The 18,442-nt window shown below is 36.5% G+C and overlaps 2 protein-coding genes and 1 pseudogene across 2 annotated transcripts in view; all 3 read left to right on the forward strand.

The window, feature by feature from the left end:
- LOC114696996 (protein diaphanous homolog 2-like) overlaps positions 1 to 18,442 on the forward strand; it is a 761,266-nt gene that overhangs the window by 165,091 nt on the left and 577,733 nt on the right. Inside the window, 1 exon segment of the mRNA XM_037199207.1 lies at positions 13,815 to 13,954. Within this exon segment, the coding sequence (XP_037055102.1) occupies positions 13,815 to 13,954 (140 nt within the window).
- LOC114696995 lies at positions 466 to 2,199 on the forward strand (annotated as a pseudogene).
- Rpa4 (replication protein A4) lies at positions 14,752 to 17,866 on the forward strand. Its single transcript, XM_028874997.2, has one exon. The coding sequence runs from the start codon at positions 16,691 to 16,693 to the stop codon at positions 17,492 to 17,494; it is 804 nt and encodes a 267-aa protein (XP_028730830.1). The 5' UTR covers positions 14,752 to 16,690; the 3' UTR covers positions 17,495 to 17,866.

Genomic DNA, 18,442 nt, shown 5'->3' on the forward strand with positions numbered 1-18,442 from the left:
CTAGGACGACTGTGGCATATAATAAATTTCAGTTTTACTCAATTATTGAAAAAAAATAGCCAAATGAATGGAAACACATGAACTATACCCAGCTGGATCAGGCCCTCTGAATAGGTGAGACAGTTGATTGGCTTGATCAGTTTGGGAGGCAACTAGGCAGTGGGACCAAGTCCTGTGCTCATTGCATGAGTTGGCTGTTTGAAACCTGGAACTTATGCAGGGACACTTGGCTCAGTCTGGGAGGAAGGGACTGGACCTCCCTGGACTGAGTCTACCAGATTGATCGCAGTCCTCGGGTGAGGACTTGTCCTGGAAGAGGTGGGAATGGAGGGTGGGCTGGGGGTAAGGGGAGGGGGTGGGAGGGGGGAGAATAGGGGAACCCATGGCTGATATGTAGAACTGAATGATATTGTAATATATATATATATATATATATATATATATATATATATATATATATATATAATACTGCCACCAGAGAAAGAGGGTGGATTACCTTGTCATGTGGGTAATAAAACAGAATGTGCCTTGTTGGGATTTCTCTTGGATTTAAAATGGGATTATCAAGATGTTAGAAATGAAATACCAGAAGAAGCATTGTACAAAGTCTACACCTTCGATTCTGTTAGGAAGTCCATGAGTACAGTCCTGAAAAATTCAGAAGGAAGTTACTGCATCTTCAGCAAGGGTGCATCTGAGATCATGCTGAAAAAGTGTTTCAAAATCTTGAGTGCTAATGGTGAGGCAAAAGTATTCAGACCCAGGGACCGTGGTGATATTGTGAAAACTGTTGTTGAGCCGATGGCATCGGAAGGCCTGAGAACCATCTGTCTGGCATTCAGAGATTTCCCAGCGGGAGAGCCAGAACCAGAGTGGGACAACGAGAATGATGTCGTCACTGGCCTTACTTGGATTGCTGTTGTGGGGATTGAAGATCCTGTGAGGCCTGAGGTACCAGAGGCAATAAAGAAGTGCCAGAGAGCTGGCATTACTGTGCGCATGGTCACTGGTGATAATATTAATACTTCTCGTGCTATTGCTGCCAAATGTGGTATTTTACACCCAGGGGAAGATTTCCTTTGCTTAGAAGGTAAAGACTTTAACCAAAGAATATGAAATGAGAAAGGAGAGATTGAACAAGAGAGGATAGACAAGATTTGGCCAAAGCTTCGAGTCCTCGCAAGATCCTCCCCCACCGACAAACATACACTGGTTAAAGGTATAATTGATAGCACTGTCACCAAGCAACGTCAAGTTGTGGCTGTAACTGGTGATGGTACAAATGACGGCCTTGCACTAAAGAAAGCAGACGTTGGATTTGCAATGGGCATTGCTGGAACTGATGTGGCTAAAGAAGCATCTGATATTATTCTCACAGATGACAACTTTACAAGCATTGTTATAGCAGTTATGTGGGGATGAAATGTCTATGACAGCATCTCAAAGTACCTTCAGTTCCAGCTTCCTATTAATGTAGTAGGAGTGATTGTTGCTTTCACAGTCGCTTGTATTACACAAGATTCACCACTTAAGGCGGTACAGATGCTGTGGGTAAACCTCATCATGGACACCCTGGCCTCCCTGGCCCTAGCAACGGAACCACCTACCGAGTTGCTCCTGCTTCGGAAGCCTTATGGTAGAAATAAGCCTCTCATCTCACGCACAGTGATGAAGAATATTTTGGGTCATGCATTCTACCAGCTCGTAGTGGTTTTTACACTCTTATTTGCTGGGGAGAAGTTTTTTGATATTGACAGTGGAAGGAATGCTCCTCTGCACGCTCCCCCCTCCGAACATTACACTATTGTGTTCAATACCTTTGTGCTGATGCAGCTTTTCAATGAAATAAATGCCCAGAAAATTCATGGTGAAAGAAATGTGTTTGAAGGAATCTTTAATAATGCCATCTTCTGGACCATTGTGCTAGGTACCTTTATGGTCCAGATACTAATTGTGCAGTTTGGTGGGAAACCTTTCAGCTGCTCAGAACTTTCAATAGAACAGTGGCTGTGGTCAATACTCCAGGGAATGGGGACCTTACTCTGGGGCCAGCTTATTTCAACAATTCCAACTAGCCGTTTAAAATTCCTAAAAGAAGCTGGTCATGGAACACAAAAGGAAGAAACACCCGAAGAGGAGCTGCCCCGGCCCGTACCTCCCCCCCCCCCAAGCTCCAGGTCCTGGCTCTGGCTCATTTGAAAGTTTCTGTAGCTAGAGTTTTCCTGCCTTGCCCACAGTCAGGACAAATCTCTCTCATCCGCCAGTCGCACAGCTGCTCAGACCCAACCAAGTAATCACAGAGACTTATATTGCTTACAAACTGTATGGCCATGGCAATCTTCTTGTTAACTGTTCTTATATCTTAAATTAGCCCATTTCTATAAATCTATACCTTGCCACGTGGCTCGTGGCTTATTGGCATCTTCACATGCAGCTTGTCATGGTGGTGGCTGATAGTGTCTCTGCCTCAGCCTTCTACTTCCCAGAATTCTTTTTCTCTTTGTCCTGCCTATACTTCCTCCTGCCTGACTACTGGCCAATCAGTGTTTTATTTATTAACCAATCAGAGCAACACATTTGCCATACAGTACATCCCACAGCACCCCCCCCTTTTTTTTAAAGGAAGGTTTTAACCTTAACAAAGTAAATTTACATATAATTTGGGAATTGGGCGTAGTTTTTCTTACTACTTCCTGCTGGAGGGGGCGCTGTATCTTATGGGGACACAAAGAAAATTTTAGGATTATGGAATAGTTCATGAGGCTGTATTGTCTGAGCCAGTTGCCTTGAATCCGATTTGGACGTTGGATTATCTGGGCCATGGTGTCATCTGAGACCTTTCAGGGGGTATTGGCTGGTCAAACCTGATGTACCTTAATCTGGAACAAATCCATAGCCTCTTGCTTTCTGTGGAAACAAAAGCAGAGCCTCCTTTTCAAAGCAACACATCCTTATATCCAAATTGTAAAGTCAAGGAATCTTTAAAATATATATATATTGGTTTAACTCAACATCTTTTATGATCAAATGTTTTTTCGTAGTTAAAAATCCCAAAGACAACACAATCCAGATTCTCTGTGTAATATTCATCTTTATGTGGCTTATTTTTTATATTAATTTTACTGTCTCTTTAAAGACTTTATTTTTTAAAACTATGTATTTGTTTATATAACTGTATATATCACCTTTTTTTTGTCTCTTTTAAGCCTACGTATATTTTATACACATTGTAAACCATTACATCTGAATCTGTCTTATTGTGAATCTATTGCTTTAAACTGTAGCATTTGTAAGACTGAAACTGTGCTATGGCTGCTGGCTCTGCCCACCTCAGCTTCCCAACATGGCGGTGGTACATTTACCGCCAGCTCTGGAAGCTATCGTGGGTCTATGCTTTTATCCAAGCAGCGTGTAGCCCAGAAACTTCTTTTTTTGTTTTGTACTAGCAAAGGTTAAATCCACCACGCAGATTAATGTGCCACTTGCAGAGGCCTCATTCCTGCCATACTGCAGATCGAGCGTGCATGCTAGGAGCCCACCAGTAGCTCAAACAGGCAGGCTGCCACTCATTTGAGAGAGACAATTAGGAGGCTGTTTTTAGCTCCGTTTTAGAATCTTTTTTCAGGTTTTAGGTGGAAACTCTTGCCCTACGTTGGGCGCCATTTGTAGCTAGATTTGTCCTGACTGTGGGCCAGGCAGGAAAACTCTAGCTACACTTATAGCTTCAAGTAGATTCATGATTCTTCAAGGTCTCGTACTCTACCACATATTATGATAATCTTCTTTCTGATCATTATGTAGCAGAATGTGAGCTCTGCTATGACATCATGGGGTCACAGATTCTCACTGTTGAGAATATACTACATGCTTAGTGGTAATATTCTAATACGAGAAGGACCCTCTCTGCCCGATAATGGAAACTTTGTGTTCATGTTCTTGCTTCATGAAGACAGGGGAAACCTGCATTATTAATGGATGAGTAGAGAGTAAAGTAGTCAACTCAACTTAGTTCACAAAAAAGAAAAATTTCTGTTCTAATATACAATAGCCTGCTATGAATCACACATTCAAAATAGCTGGGCCTTTGAGATTGTGTAGCTCAGTATTATTAAAACTTTATTTTATTTAACATTAGAATCACTTTGCTGGCAGGAATATTCAGCAGAATATAAATGTGTAAATGCCTTCATTATTAGGGGAACAGAAGACAGATTTTCCAAGTTAGCCCTCTCTTTTGCACATCTCTTCCTCAGCCAGTCAAGGATTCCTAAGGACTCTAAAAATATACTTTTGGCCTCTTACTTGTGATACAGTTCCATTCCTGAATATTTCAGGAAGATTAGAAGCCTACCTTTTCTTAAAAATATAGTTGACCAGAAGCCAATAACTTTATGTCATTGATAATTTCTCATAAGATAATTGTTTGGGCGTTCATGAGATCATGAAAATAATGACAAGATAGCCTGCCATATAGATATGTACTAATTAAATGATTACTATATACCAGTGCCTGCTAATATTTATTAACAACCCAGAGTCACTTGAGGAGAGGAAAGTCAGTTGAAGATTTGCCTGGATCAGAATGGCCTTTGGCCATACCTATGAAAGTTTGTCTTGAGAGATGATTGATGTACAAGGGTGGTACAATCTGTAGGCAGGTGGGTTTGCACTATGTAAGAAAGCAATCTGAGTATAACTAGAGAAAGAAAGGGGCAGTAAACAGTGATCCTCTGTGGGTTCTGGATAAAGATCCTGCCTTGATTTCCTGCCCCTACTTCCCTCTGTGATGGAGTGCAATATGACTGTTGCAAGATGAAAATAAATCCTTTCCTTCCCAAGTGGTTTTTGGTCAGAGTGTTTTATCACAGCAAGAGAAAATCAAACTGGAACAACCAGACATTCTTCTTTACCAATAATATTATTTTAATCTCACAATAAGCCTACAGATAGACACCATATTATTTTCGTTTTGTAGAAGAAGAACCCAAGGTTCAGGATTCAAGTGACACACTGACCAGTTTCACAAGACTCATAAGGGTGAAGAATGATGAGGAAACTTTTACTCCCTCCCCTTTGTAATAATACTCCATTGTAAATAATCCACACACACCCCAGAAGACTGTATCAGAAGCAGCTTTTAAGCAATATCTTCCATAGTTGTTAGACTAAAATTAAATGGTGTATAGGTTTGTTGAAAGCTCTTTGTGCTATAAACATGTAAGGTACCATTGATGACTAAGTCTTTCAGTCTCAATTAGTGCCAAATTAGTGTCTAAAGTTAGTATTGTAGTTGGATCTGTAAAATGATAAAGCATATAGTGAAAACATAAAACTTACATTTCTTCATAGTTTTGCCTTGATATAATAAATGTTGATAAAGTTTTCCCACTTTTTCCTGTCTTGAACTAGTACAGTATAATTGATAGAATCCTTCCTGGGTTTTAAAGTGGCTATTTATATGGAGATACATCCTCCTTTCTCATAATAGTGAGTAGAGTAAATGTGATATAATTGTAAAATACAAGAAGCAGGCCACCATTAGGCTTCTTGTCTTGTGCTCTAGGACTCGAGCATACTAATGAGGCTTTGTGTACCATCTTAGAATCATATATTTAATTGGCAGATATCAAATACACAGGAAAAAAAGGCAGCACAATTACTCTAAGATATGCTATTCAAATATTTTCAAAAATTGAAATAACCTAGGGCTTATAAAACATTTTCATATAGTAACCTATGTATGGAGATTCCTATGAGATTTATGCCCAATCACTAAAATTGTTCTTCACTTTCTGAATGGTTAACTATGGCAATAGTAATAATGTTAAATGTTGCTTACCAGTAAAAGTACACTATTGATTTATGCAGTAATCTATGTGACTCTCCAAGGCAGTATGATGCATAACAAAGGCCATTTCAAATGTATATGTTGGGTATAATTTCACACACATATGTAACATTAATAAATACAAATTATAGAAATGTTAAAGAGATTAGTGGCTTTCAGAGTAGAAAGTTGTGACAGGGTGATAAATCTAGTTATGAAAGGTCAACATGAGGGATCATTGTGGGAATGGAGCTGTCTGAATGTTGGCTATATTAATCTACAGGTGATAATATTGCATTCAACTTTATTCATATAGAACACATATACCACACATACAAGTAAATGTTGGTAAAATTAGGATACTATGAATAAGATATTTGCATTTTTGTCAATATCAGTATTGCAACTGTGATATTAGAATGTTTCTTTGCAGGATGGTGTGATTGGGGAGAGTAAGAGATCTCTGTGAATTATTTCTTACATTTTTGTGCATATTTCTATTATTTTAAAATAGGTTACAGATCAAGAAATAGTATACTTCCTTATGTTTTTTGTTAAATAACAGAAGAAGGTGGCAGATTGTATGTAATAAGCATACATTATATTTCAAATACTTCCATAAATGTGTGTTGTCGTACAGCAGAAAACTATCTGTAGGTGAGTAGGTTGTATGAGCTGTTTTGCCACTGTAGTTTTTTTTTTTTAATCTACGTTCATAATATCAAAGAGTGCTAAACTTAATGTGACATTTTCTGAAAATAAAGATGTTATGTTTCCCTCTCAAAATTTGTACACTACCTGGATTTGGAACCCAGGTTAAGAATCTTAGGGTTATTTTTTGTCTGTTTACATTTCATTAGCTGATATATATCAAGGGCTTTTGCCAATTTAAAAATATACATAGTGCTTATACTTTTTTCTACCTCAAGAAGTATGAATAGTGATAAGAGCTCATAAAAATGCTAGACACAGTTTATAGTTTGGAAGATTTACTTGATGTTATTCAGCCATATGCACATTGTTCACAATAATTGCTTAATAGTAGTTTCATAAGCCAATTATGGGTAAGTTTTATGTATAGAACCACCCTCCCATTTATTGTTAGATAAAAAAGGAAAAACTCCGATTGATTGTTTATTATCCATAGTGACTACTATTGAATATTGTTAAGTGTTAAAATTTGCTTTCACTAGCAAATCATAATGGTTGAGAATTTGTTATAATAAAATATTTGTACACACACGCACACACATACACATATGGTCTGGGTTAAATATATATTCACAGTTTCTTAGCTTATATATTTTTCTCATAGTACATGGGCCCAAGGAATGATTTAAATATTTTGTTTTCTGATACCCTTGGGCTCTACAATTTTGTTGTGAATTTCTTAAGAGATATTTCATATATTTAAAGCCTCAATAAGTTATTCCAGAAGAAACATTATAGGTATTTTTCCTTTCATTAAACATTTAAATTCATCACATTTTAATAAAATTAGTCACATACTTTTGAGAAAAAATGGTCCACACTGCTATAGGAAACTTTTGATGCTATCTTGCCTTAGAATTTGGTATATATTTTCTTTGCAACATTTCATCCCCTGAAAATACCTTAATTGAAAACTGTGTTTACTGCAATGGGGAAATGACACCCTATGATGTTATTGCATGATGGCAATTTTTTTTTACAGAGTTTTCATATAGACCTTAATTGATATTATGCATTATCTTATTCTCTATATTTCCTGTAAATTAAAGGACTCTAATACACACTGAATTTAATGTATTAAAGTTGTAGAGCCTCAGGTTTTTAGACAAGCAAATGCTTCAATATAACATTATTTTAAATACCATAATTTAAGAATCCTCTCATACATTTGTTTGATGAGTTCATTAGGTAAGTTTAGTACTTTTCCCTTAAGAGATATTTTTGGGTGGGTGGGGTAGTGAGGATGACCTGGGAGGAGTTGTGGGAGGGGGAAACCATAATCAGAATATATTATATGAAATATCTTTTCAATAAAGATATTTTATTTTTCTTATATCAATAGAAGATATTTAAATGTTCAGTAATACATTCAAATTTATAATATTACCACACACCTCATTTTTGGAATGGATACTTAGATTCATATGTGTAGGACAATTTGATTTTGTGTTTCTTTTTCTTACTTAAACTAATGGAACTGATATGGAAAATGGCTTTTCAGTTTGTGTTTTTAATGTTGTAGGACTGTAAGGATTAACACAGAAATCTTTGTAGATATAATTCCAAATCTACTAACTTACAATATTGTATTTGAGAGCTACAGTAATATTTAAGAAACTCACTTGGTTAAAGTAGCCAAAGAAACTTGACTTATGTATGAAACATAGTCAATCTCAGTGTCTTAGTTTGCTTGTCTTTGTGCTGTGATGAATCACTGAGCAAAACCACCTTGGGGAGGAATGATTTTATGTAGGTTACATGTCCCTATCAAAGTCTATCATGAGGGAAAGTCAGAACAGGAACCCGTGGGAAAGGAACTGAAGCAGAGAGCATAGAGGAATTCTGCTTTATTGGCTTACTCTCCATGGCTCGCTCAGCTTGATTTCTAGTACTACCTGTTTAGGGGATGTACTACTTCCAGTCAGCTAGCTCCTCCCACATCAATCAAGAAAATGCCCAAAGACATGTCTACAGGGCAGTTTGGTAGAACTGTCCCTTACTTGATGTTCTCTTCTTAGAATGTATCCAGTTGACCAAATTTCACCAGTACAAGCAGTAACAGTATTCCCATTTTTCAAGATAATGTTGCCCTCTCTAAAGGTGGAACCATTGATAGTAATTGCTATCTGTGTGCTTACTGTTGCTGAAAGACATATGTACAATCAATAGTTCCATCCAGTGTGGTATGTTTACAACTAAGATTCTTTCTCAAATTAAAAGTCAATCTGTTCTTACATTAAAAAATGAAAGTAAAAAGATTGGTCCAAGTCACTACATCCAGAAGTATTTATTTTCACTGCATAATTAGAATGTTTTTTTAAATATTTAAGATTTCTTGTTTAGTTTTGATAGTAAAGTTTTATTTTAGAATAAGGGGGGATGTGACCCAAAATACCTTTTAGTTCTCTGTGTACTGTCTTATAATAATATAAACATAGTCATATGGACAAGTTTCTACATTCTAATGATTTTCAAATTAAGGAATGGTTTCAAATGAGGAAAGCTTTTTATTCACCTAGCTTTGGAATAGCATGTTGTACTCTAATTACTAACTTAGACTACATTATTTTTTAAAGATCAAATGGGCACAGTGGTAATTTTCATTAATCTCATACAGAGCAGCTAATTAAAATTTCAATTATTATCCATCCATTATCTAGTTGTTGCCTTTGTTCAGTATCAGAACAGGATGTTAATAATAAGCCATTCTTGTATTACAGCCCTATTAAGTATAGTGAGATTTAGTTTAATCTACTGCAGTGTTTTGTTTCAGGGTTATTTCTTTAATATTATGTTGTGCCATATTGATTATGCTGAAGATAATCGAACACTTTGACATTTTTAAATAGAAATTTCAGACTTAAATACCTGTTGCTTCAAGATTGGGAAAAATGGCATAGAAAGGATAAATGAATTATGGAAAGTTCAAATATTTATACTTTAGTCCTGAGACTTCACTAATTATGCTTAGTAATTAGCTATTACTTGGATTCTACTTTTTTTGTGTGTGTAGTCTTTGCTGTCCTAGAACTCACTATGTTAACCAGTCTGGCCTTGAATTCAAGATATTCATCTGTCATTGCTTCACAATGCTCTCCTGGGTTTTTTATTTCTGTAATGATAATGTTAAAAGAGCTGATTTTCAAAAACCATTCTAACTTTAACAAGCTATCATGTTTTTATAATGTGCAAACATGAACTTATGTTAAAACTCCAAAGTACTTTTAATTGTGAAAAACTTGATTCTATAAACGTTTTCTCTTATACATTAAGTTATTTCCATTCCTTGTAACAACTAAGTATGCAAATGACCTCACTTAAATTTCTTTCTAAAGTTGAGCATGGTGGCTTCATGTCTACAATCATAACTAATTGGAAGCCTGCCATGGAATGATTGTCAGAAGTTCAGAGCCAGCCTTGGCTACATAGTGATTTCAAGGAAGTACTATGCTACAAAGTAAGCCCTGCTCTAAAGCACAAAACAAAACAAAATGAAATGAAACAAAACGAAAAGAAAGAAAAAAAAACAAGGAAAAGACAACAAAAACTGAGAAAGTATTTTAAAAATGTTGGTTTGTAGGTGTGCAGAAGGGTGACTTCCTCCATGATATGCTGGTTTAAGTGTTCATAAACAACATGTCAGCCATGACCACATGTGTCCATTAATATAATCCTATTAAATTTCAGTTAGCAAGTGGAGTGAACATTTTCTGCGTCTATGATAGGATACATATAAAGACATCTTTTGAACATCTTTATATGCACTATCTTTGAGATATTTTCTACCCCTATGCATGAGCAAAATGTTTATAAAGACTAGTACATATTCCCACCCAAAGGATACTACAAGATAAATCAGGGCATGGTTCAAACTAGATAGTAAATTCCGAGTTTCCTTGGAATGCTACTTATTGTGAACTCAGTCTCTCTGACCATCTTGTGCCTGAAACTTTTACAAGCTATCACATTCTGAAACAAGTCTGTATTAGACTTTGGGCCACTCTGACAAATTTATGAGTCAAAAGGTTAAAGAGGGAAGTCTTATATTGGCAGACAATTTCAGAGTTTTTGGAAGTGCTTACTGGGGGTGTGACTTTGAAAGGCATTTGTGTCTGAGGGAAGGAAGAATCTTTACATCTAGGAGCACATGTCAGAACATGAATGTTTCCACCATGGGCAGCAGGAAACAAAGAAAAATGGTACTTTTTAAAGGCATCTCCAGTGACCACTTCCTCAAATTAGGCCTCTCCTTTCATAATAGTCTATTTAAAATTTGAATCTATTAATAGAGTATACTGTTGATCAGTATCCATCATGACTGGACTGGTCACTGTAACAAACATACCCAAGAGTGTTGCTTGCTAATCTCCTAAGTGTCACCACTGTAACAATGAATATTAACTGGTCTTAGAAGCTTAGCATAATCAAATGTGTCTGTCTTTCATTCATTTTCTTATTACTAATCCATCCTTCAATAATATATGTCCATGGCTTACTCTATGCTCAAGTTACTTCATACATGAGGATACAGTGGTGATCAGTGCAGGGTATATTTTTCCTTGGTACAGCTTTTGTAATAGTGGGGGAGGCAGTTGATCATGATGTACTTATATAAAGCAAGTAAGTAGTTTACATATTATGAGGATACCTTGAACACAGAAGGGACAATACTGTAATGCTGAGACTTCCATGATGGGGCCAGCATTGAGGACTTGGACTAGATCTTCCAGACAGAGAAAATGACAGAATACAAATGAACTCTACATAAAAACTTCCCAAATGGATCAGTGTGACCTATTACCTAAAAAGTAAATTTGAGGATTCCATAAAAGTAGTTTCTGACTATAAACTTGCCAAGATTAGTGCTTTTGTATTACTAGTTTTCAGAGTAATGCATGTGGTATATTATTCTATCCATTGTTAATGAAGGATTTTGCAGTGTCATAGAAAGTAAATTGATTAGCAAAAATAGAAGTGTAAGCTGGGCGGTGGTGGCGCACGCCTTTAATCCCAGCACTTGGGAGGCAGAGCCAGGTGGATCTCTGTGAGTTCGAGGCCAGCCTGGGCTACCAAGTGAGTTCCAGGAGAGGCACCAAAGCTACACAGAGAAAGCCTGTCTCAAAAAGCCAAAAAAAAAGAAGTGTAATGTAAAAACTTATGCTATACATACTTGGTGTTATTACCTATAGAGATGGGTAGATCAATGAGAGGAATTTATGAACCCTTTAAAAGCTAGCTTTTCTGTTGTTGTTTTCTTAACTATACATTGCATGTGGTAATTCTGAAGTAAACTTCTTGGACTTTGCAACAAAACAAAAGAAATCAACATAAAATGTGCATTTGTTTGTTGTTTTGGAATTATTATGAATAAATTAAAAATAGTACTTGGTTTTTTAGTTTGTTTCAATTCAGAAACTGTGTTACTATGGTGTTCACAATAGAAAAAAATAAAAATACACAAGGGATAAATTTTGTCACAATATTTTAAGTGCACTAATACTGATATTGCCATAATACAGTTAGGAAATAAAATTCCCAACATATTGGAAGATATTTTTAGGCCTTTAAAATATTTTGGATTTCAAATTCAGAATAATTGGTAAATTTTTACATTAAGGAGGCATTATCAATGAAAAGCCAAATAATATGAATTCTAGGCAATCCATTTTTCATTATTGAAAAAAAAAACTTCCACCTCCTCTAATGATAGCAGTTCTTCAATATTGGCAAACTTGCTTGGTTTCTTAGCAAACAGTCAGTATAATTTGTATGAATTTAGACAATGAGAATAAAGCTAGAATTTTAGTACATTTTTTTTCTTTCTTTCTTCTAGACAGGTTTTCTCTGTGTAGCTTTGCACTGTTCCTGGAACTCATTCTGTAGACCAGGCTGGCCTCGAACCTACAGAGAATTTTATCATTTTATAGGAATGGTGCAGTTAAAATTAATTATATCACAGGGCGTTGGTGGCACATACCTTTAATCTCAGCACTCAGGAAGCAGAAGCAGGTGGATCTCTGAGTTTGAGGGCAGCCTGGTCGATAGAGCAAGTTCCAGGACAGCCTGGGCTACACAGAGAAACCCTATCTCGAAAAACTAAAAACAAAAAATAAACAAAAAGATGACTTTATCTGGAAGACCAAAGTATAAGTAATTAGTATGTTGAACATGTTGATATTTTCCTTTCATTCAGCCTTTTCCTTGAACTACTTACATGGTTGCAGCAAGGTGATAAAGCAGAGGAGCTGTGATGAGATAATGTCTCTTAGAAATAACCACATATACACTGAAAATTAAAGACAAGTTAGTATCTGATAAGTATATTTAATGACTTTTAAAGATTGATCTACAACATAGTAGTAACAGGTTACTATTTGGAAATTAAATGCCTTTGATTGATTGATTCAATTAATTAACATGCTAATGGGAGACAGTATTGTTTTATACTTTAATAACTTCACTTGATTTTGAAATAGAGTGATATTCAGATATCTTTCAATAGATTTAGGCTATGTATAATATTTTATACATACTAAATTTTCTTTTCTGTAGTTCATACAACTGAATATAAATATGTTATCTGACAACTACAAAATTAATATGATGACTTAACAATGTTTATGTTGTGAGTCAAGGAGGAGTAACTAATATTAATCCTAATACTTGGAATGTAAGTTTAAGTAATCCTATCAATAATAATTTTTGCTATTCACATCAGTGTTCTTTTCAGGCTCTGAGTACCAGTTAATACAATTTTCTTTTAAAGGGGCTGAGGAGAATGGTGTATCATACACAATAGTCTTGCCACTCAGTTCTTTGACAAATTGTTGGTCTGGGAATATAACATGGGTTTAGAGAGTTACTTACTATGTTTAAGGCCCTGAGTCTCATTCCTGGTATTTAAAAAGGGGGTGGGGGAAGCACTCACACAAAGTTAAAATTGATATAATTTTTATTTTGTAATTAAAATTACTTTTGTTTTTTAAATTGGTATTCAAGGCATTAGATCTCAATATTGTTTAGGCGAGAAGACTATTAAAACACACTTTGTTTGAAAATGTCATAATGTTATTTATATAGTCTATGTTTTATTTTATTTTACAATATAATTTAGTTCTACATATCAGCTACGGATTCCCTTGTTCTCCCCCCTCCCGACCCCCTCCCCTTTCCCCCAGCCCAACCCCCATTTCCACCTCCCCCTGAGGATTGAGCAAGATTAGAAAAAAAAAACCTTGATACCTGGTTAAAGTGGCATCTTTTGTTTGTTTTATAGGGTGGCCTAAAAAACAGCAAGCACGAATGCACCCTGTCTTCACAAGAATATGTTCATGAATTGCGATCGGGTATTTCAGATGAGAAACTTCTCAACTGTCTGGAATCTCTGAGGGTTTCCTTAACCAGCAATCCTGTGAGGTAGGCAGTTCTTATCATTTTGATAGGATTCATACATTTTGCATTGTATATAGATATTTGGTATACTCAGATATGTTACTTTAACTTCAAGATTTTTCTGTCCAGAAGTATATTGTCATCTATTATAAGAGCAATATCTTATTGTCAGGTTCTAAATGTTTAAAAACTTATGCTAAGCTAATTTGATATTTAATAATGTATGATTTAAAAATATAGATAATTGTTGAATAATTATCTCCTTTTTGAGAAGGACTTAAATCCAGAAGTTAAATATTGACATTTGCATGTTAGTCTCTTTTTATACCCAGATAATTATCATTATTTATCTACAAAACAAATTAATTATATTAATTTTATTCCTTTTATACTTGTGATTATATATAAATATGCATATAATTTCATATTTTAAGGTTCACATGGACTACCCACACATTTTTGAAACTCTAAGATAGCCAAAACTATTTTTACCAATAAAGAAATGGAAACTGTTAATAAACTCCTTACTATTTTATTCATTCATTTAACTAACTATCTTCTGATATTTATTAAGAGGCAGGTCCTTGATAGCAAAGGATTTGAATAATAATTCTTTATTGGTAGTAACAAGCCTTAAAATTAGTAATACTCCAAATAATACTCCATGAAGAAAAATATATTTCAATGTAATATGGTATTATTCTGGGATCTACATACTAAATTATCACCATCTTAAGTTCAGAATTTACTAAAATAGAGTATATAAATAAACTGTATAATTTTATTTGTATTTCCCCTATATTTATCAGATTCAGATCTAGTTCATAAAGCATTGAAAATAATTTACATCTCAGTCACTCAACTGCAATTAGGTATAAATTCCAATATATTGTTTATTTGTAGTCATACTATACTTGACAAAATTTAAACGTTATTGTTTCATAATAAGGACAATAGTAAGATGTGACTTGCTCTGGGTTATGGGAATCTTGAAATGGTTGCTGTCTTGCCATTTCTAAAATGGTATGCTTTTACATTTTAGTAGTCTCATTAAAATGTTTGAGATATTTTTTATTTTATACCATCTTTCTTTTAGGCCAGACTAGCCTAGAACTCACAACATCACTCAGGCTGTCCTTGAATGTGGTAATCCTCCTGCCATGGCCTCCTCAGTGCTAAGCCACCATACCTAGCATGGATATGACTTACCAGAGAATATAAACCACAATGTATTCCCAATATCGTTATCAGCTACAGTGCCCTTCCATGTAGTAGCCCACAAAAGCTTCCTAGTGAGATCTGAGCTTGCTTTACACAGCAAGATTGTGTTAGGGGATTCCTTGACCACATGCACGGTTACCAGGTGTCTGGGATGGTCTGCACTTGGCTGCACTGGAGGGAGATCTTTTGCTCCATCCCTTGGAATTCCTTTAAAAGCCCTTTAGTAGAGAAAGAAGGAGCTGGTGGATTTTGATTCAGGTCCTGCCGAGGCTATCCTGTGTTTCTGTACTTCTTCTCATTGTCTAGGTATCTCTTTCTATCTAAATATTCCCCACTTCTCCCTGATCATGGGTACCCTGGTTGTAAAAGTGAGGGCTGGTCCCCCACACTTCCATTTTAAACACTTATAGTCACAAACATTTCCCACTGAACAGTTTGATGGAAGAAATGAATATAAACTAGTTATGGTGACACATGCCTGTGTTTTCAGCCATGGTTGGTTGAGTCTGTGGAGACTGCCTCAAGTTCCAAGTCAGCCTGGATATGAAACTCGTTAAACTAAGGCACTAAAACAACAACAACAACAGTAACAAACACCTAAAATTTATGGAAGCCCTGACATTCAGGACTGGAGCTATGGCTCACTGGTTAACAGTGCTTGCTGCTCTTCCTAAGGGCAGTGGTTCAGTTCCTAGCACCTATGCTCTATGGCTCATAACCGCCAGTAACGCCTATCTTCGAGGATCTGACACCCAATTTTGGCCTCTGTGATCATGGGCATAGATCTACACAGACATACATACAAAAACATAAAAATACAACAGGACACCTCCCCACAAATTGTGGCGTTCCATAATGGAGAGACCTGTACATATTTTCCCTAGTCCAAATGCGTCTTTATAAAGATACTAGTCAGTGCTTGATACTACATGCTGTTTTTGTTTGTAAAGAATATTGTTCTCTTTTTAAAATTTTTTTGAGCCCAAATCTTGTGTAGCTTAGCCCAGCCTATCCAGGAACTGTGTAAACCAGGTGGGCTTCAAGCTCTTGGAGATCCTCCAATCTTAAATCTCGCCAGTGTACGAGTTACAGTTGCTGGAAGTTGACACACTTCCCATGTTTAAAATTCTGCATAGCAACAAAAAGCTCTCGAAAGAGGACTTTGTAATCTCACGAGAATCTGGGAACAAGTGCAAACAGTTGCTGGGCAGTTGGCATACATTCCATATTTAAAATTCTGCATAGCAACAAAAAGCTCTCGAAAGAGGACTTGGTAATCTCGCGAGAATCTGGGAGCATGGGCAGCAACTGCCTCTTTTGATAGCTGATTGGCTGCTCAGTAAGTGTGAGGTTGGTTGTGAGGTTGGCTGTGAGGCGTGGCATTGGGCACTGGCATTCTGCCATAGCTCCAGAGGCGGTTGGAGGTACCGTCTTTCTCAGAGTCCAGAGACTGCCACCGAGCTTCTGTCTAGAAGTCACCTCGTGAGTCCCACACACCTCTGCTTATAAAGCCATCAAACCTCACCTAGTCCTCAAAAGATGATGAGTAAGGGTGGGGTTGGGAGCAATGACAGCTCTTCTGGTGGTGATGGGGCTAGTGGAGCTAGTGGCAGCCATGAGGAAACCAGAGGTCAGGACTTGGGGCTTCCCTTGACCATGATGAGTAGGCCTGGAATTCACAGCATTGTGCCTTGCTTCATAAGTCAGTTGCTCACTGCCATTGAGGTTGATAATGTATTTAAGGTCAGGGGGTTTACACTTCACCGGGTCTCCATCGTGGGGATGATTATGGAGGCCAAGAAAGCTTCGCAGTACATCATGTACAAGATCGATGATATGACCGCAAAGGGTATTGAGGGCAGGCAGCCCCTGTCTCGAGAGAGAGCCAGGCAACCTGTGATTCCGCTGCCAGTTGGAGTGTATGCCAAAGTGCTTGGTGTCCTCCAGTCCTCGGATGGAAGCACACTGCTTGGGATCCTGAGCATCCGCATTCTAGAAGATATGAATGAGCTGTCCACACACACCCTGGAGGTCGTCAATGTCCACATGATGCTGGATCAAAGCCATGAAGGCGTGACCACAGGAAGGCAGCTCTTGACGCAGGCCCGAGCCCCAGAGTCAGTTGCCAGGGTTTCTAAGTATTCTGGTCTTAATTTCATCCATAAGGAGGTGCTGTTTCTGATTCAAGAGTGTTCTCACCAGGAAGGGAAGGCTGTCACTGAGGTGCGAAGGGAGCTCCTTGGAGTTACTGAGGAAGCCGTCACTCAAGCCATCGAGTATCTGATTATGACAGGACACATCTCGCCCACCATCGATCGCCAACACCTTAAAATTGTTGGCTGAGACAAAGAACTGAGTGAAGTTTCTGAAGATGTTTTTGTTTTGCTGTTTTGACTTTTAGGAAATACTATTTATTTCAAAAGACAACAAAAAGTAAAAACCAAAAACAAAAACAACCAAAAAAACCAATCAAAACTGAGCAAAATTCTCAGCTGGCATCTGTTAACGTGCTATTTCTAGCTCTGTTAAACTTGTTCTGAAGGTATTTGAAGAGTGTTGGACCCAAAGACTGGACTTTAGTACAGTTTCTTTCCAAAATAGTAGAAATACCGTAGGATAGATTTGTAGAAGAAAAAAATTGTGTCCAAATTAGAATTATTTTTCCTGTTTCAATTAATCTTTGTCATGTTAACTTTCCCTAAATATGATACAAGAAATACTGCTTTACTGAAAATAAGTTATGATTTCAAATATTGAGATCAAATTTTTTGAGTAATTTTGTTTAACATTGATTTATTTACTTAAAAATAAGATTTTACTACATATTTAAGCAATTCACTCATTTTGAGTCATCTTCAAATATTTTCTTTAAACATGTAAAAGTTTAATGGTTTTGCTTTTTCCATTAAATTACAGTGGATGCTAGACTGTGTTTGTCATGCTGGTGTATGATCAACACTATTAGATGTTCTACTTGATGCAAAACATGTTGTTTTGCTTAGAGTTAAACAACCAGTTATAGAAACACAACACTTAGTGACTTGACCAGAAATTAACTAAATTGTCCCATTCAAGTTTTGCAAAATATTTCAAGTTTCCTGTGTGGTCCCCCCCCCCCAGTTTATTAGTAAATAGTTTAATGTTCTTAAGGGTTATAAGCATTTATTATGAAGTATAAATTTTTGTTTTATTTTAGCACCAAACGTCATCTTAGTAGTAGTAATTCATTTTAGTGTAGGTTATATTAAATGTGAGAGGCTTTTAAGTCCTTGATCATTAAGACCTCTATTG

Source organism: Peromyscus leucopus, chromosome X (genome assembly GCF_004664715.2).
Source record: "Peromyscus leucopus breed LL Stock chromosome X, UCI_PerLeu_2.1, whole genome shotgun sequence".
Classification (NCBI taxonomy): Eukaryota; Metazoa; Chordata; class Mammalia; order Rodentia; family Cricetidae; genus Peromyscus; species Peromyscus leucopus.

Excerpts from the sequence above, each read along its gene's own strand:
- Rpa4 (XM_028874997.2), top strand. The coding sequence starts at position 16,691 with ATGATGAGTAAGGGTGGGGTTGGGAGCAATGACAGCTCTTCTGGTGGT.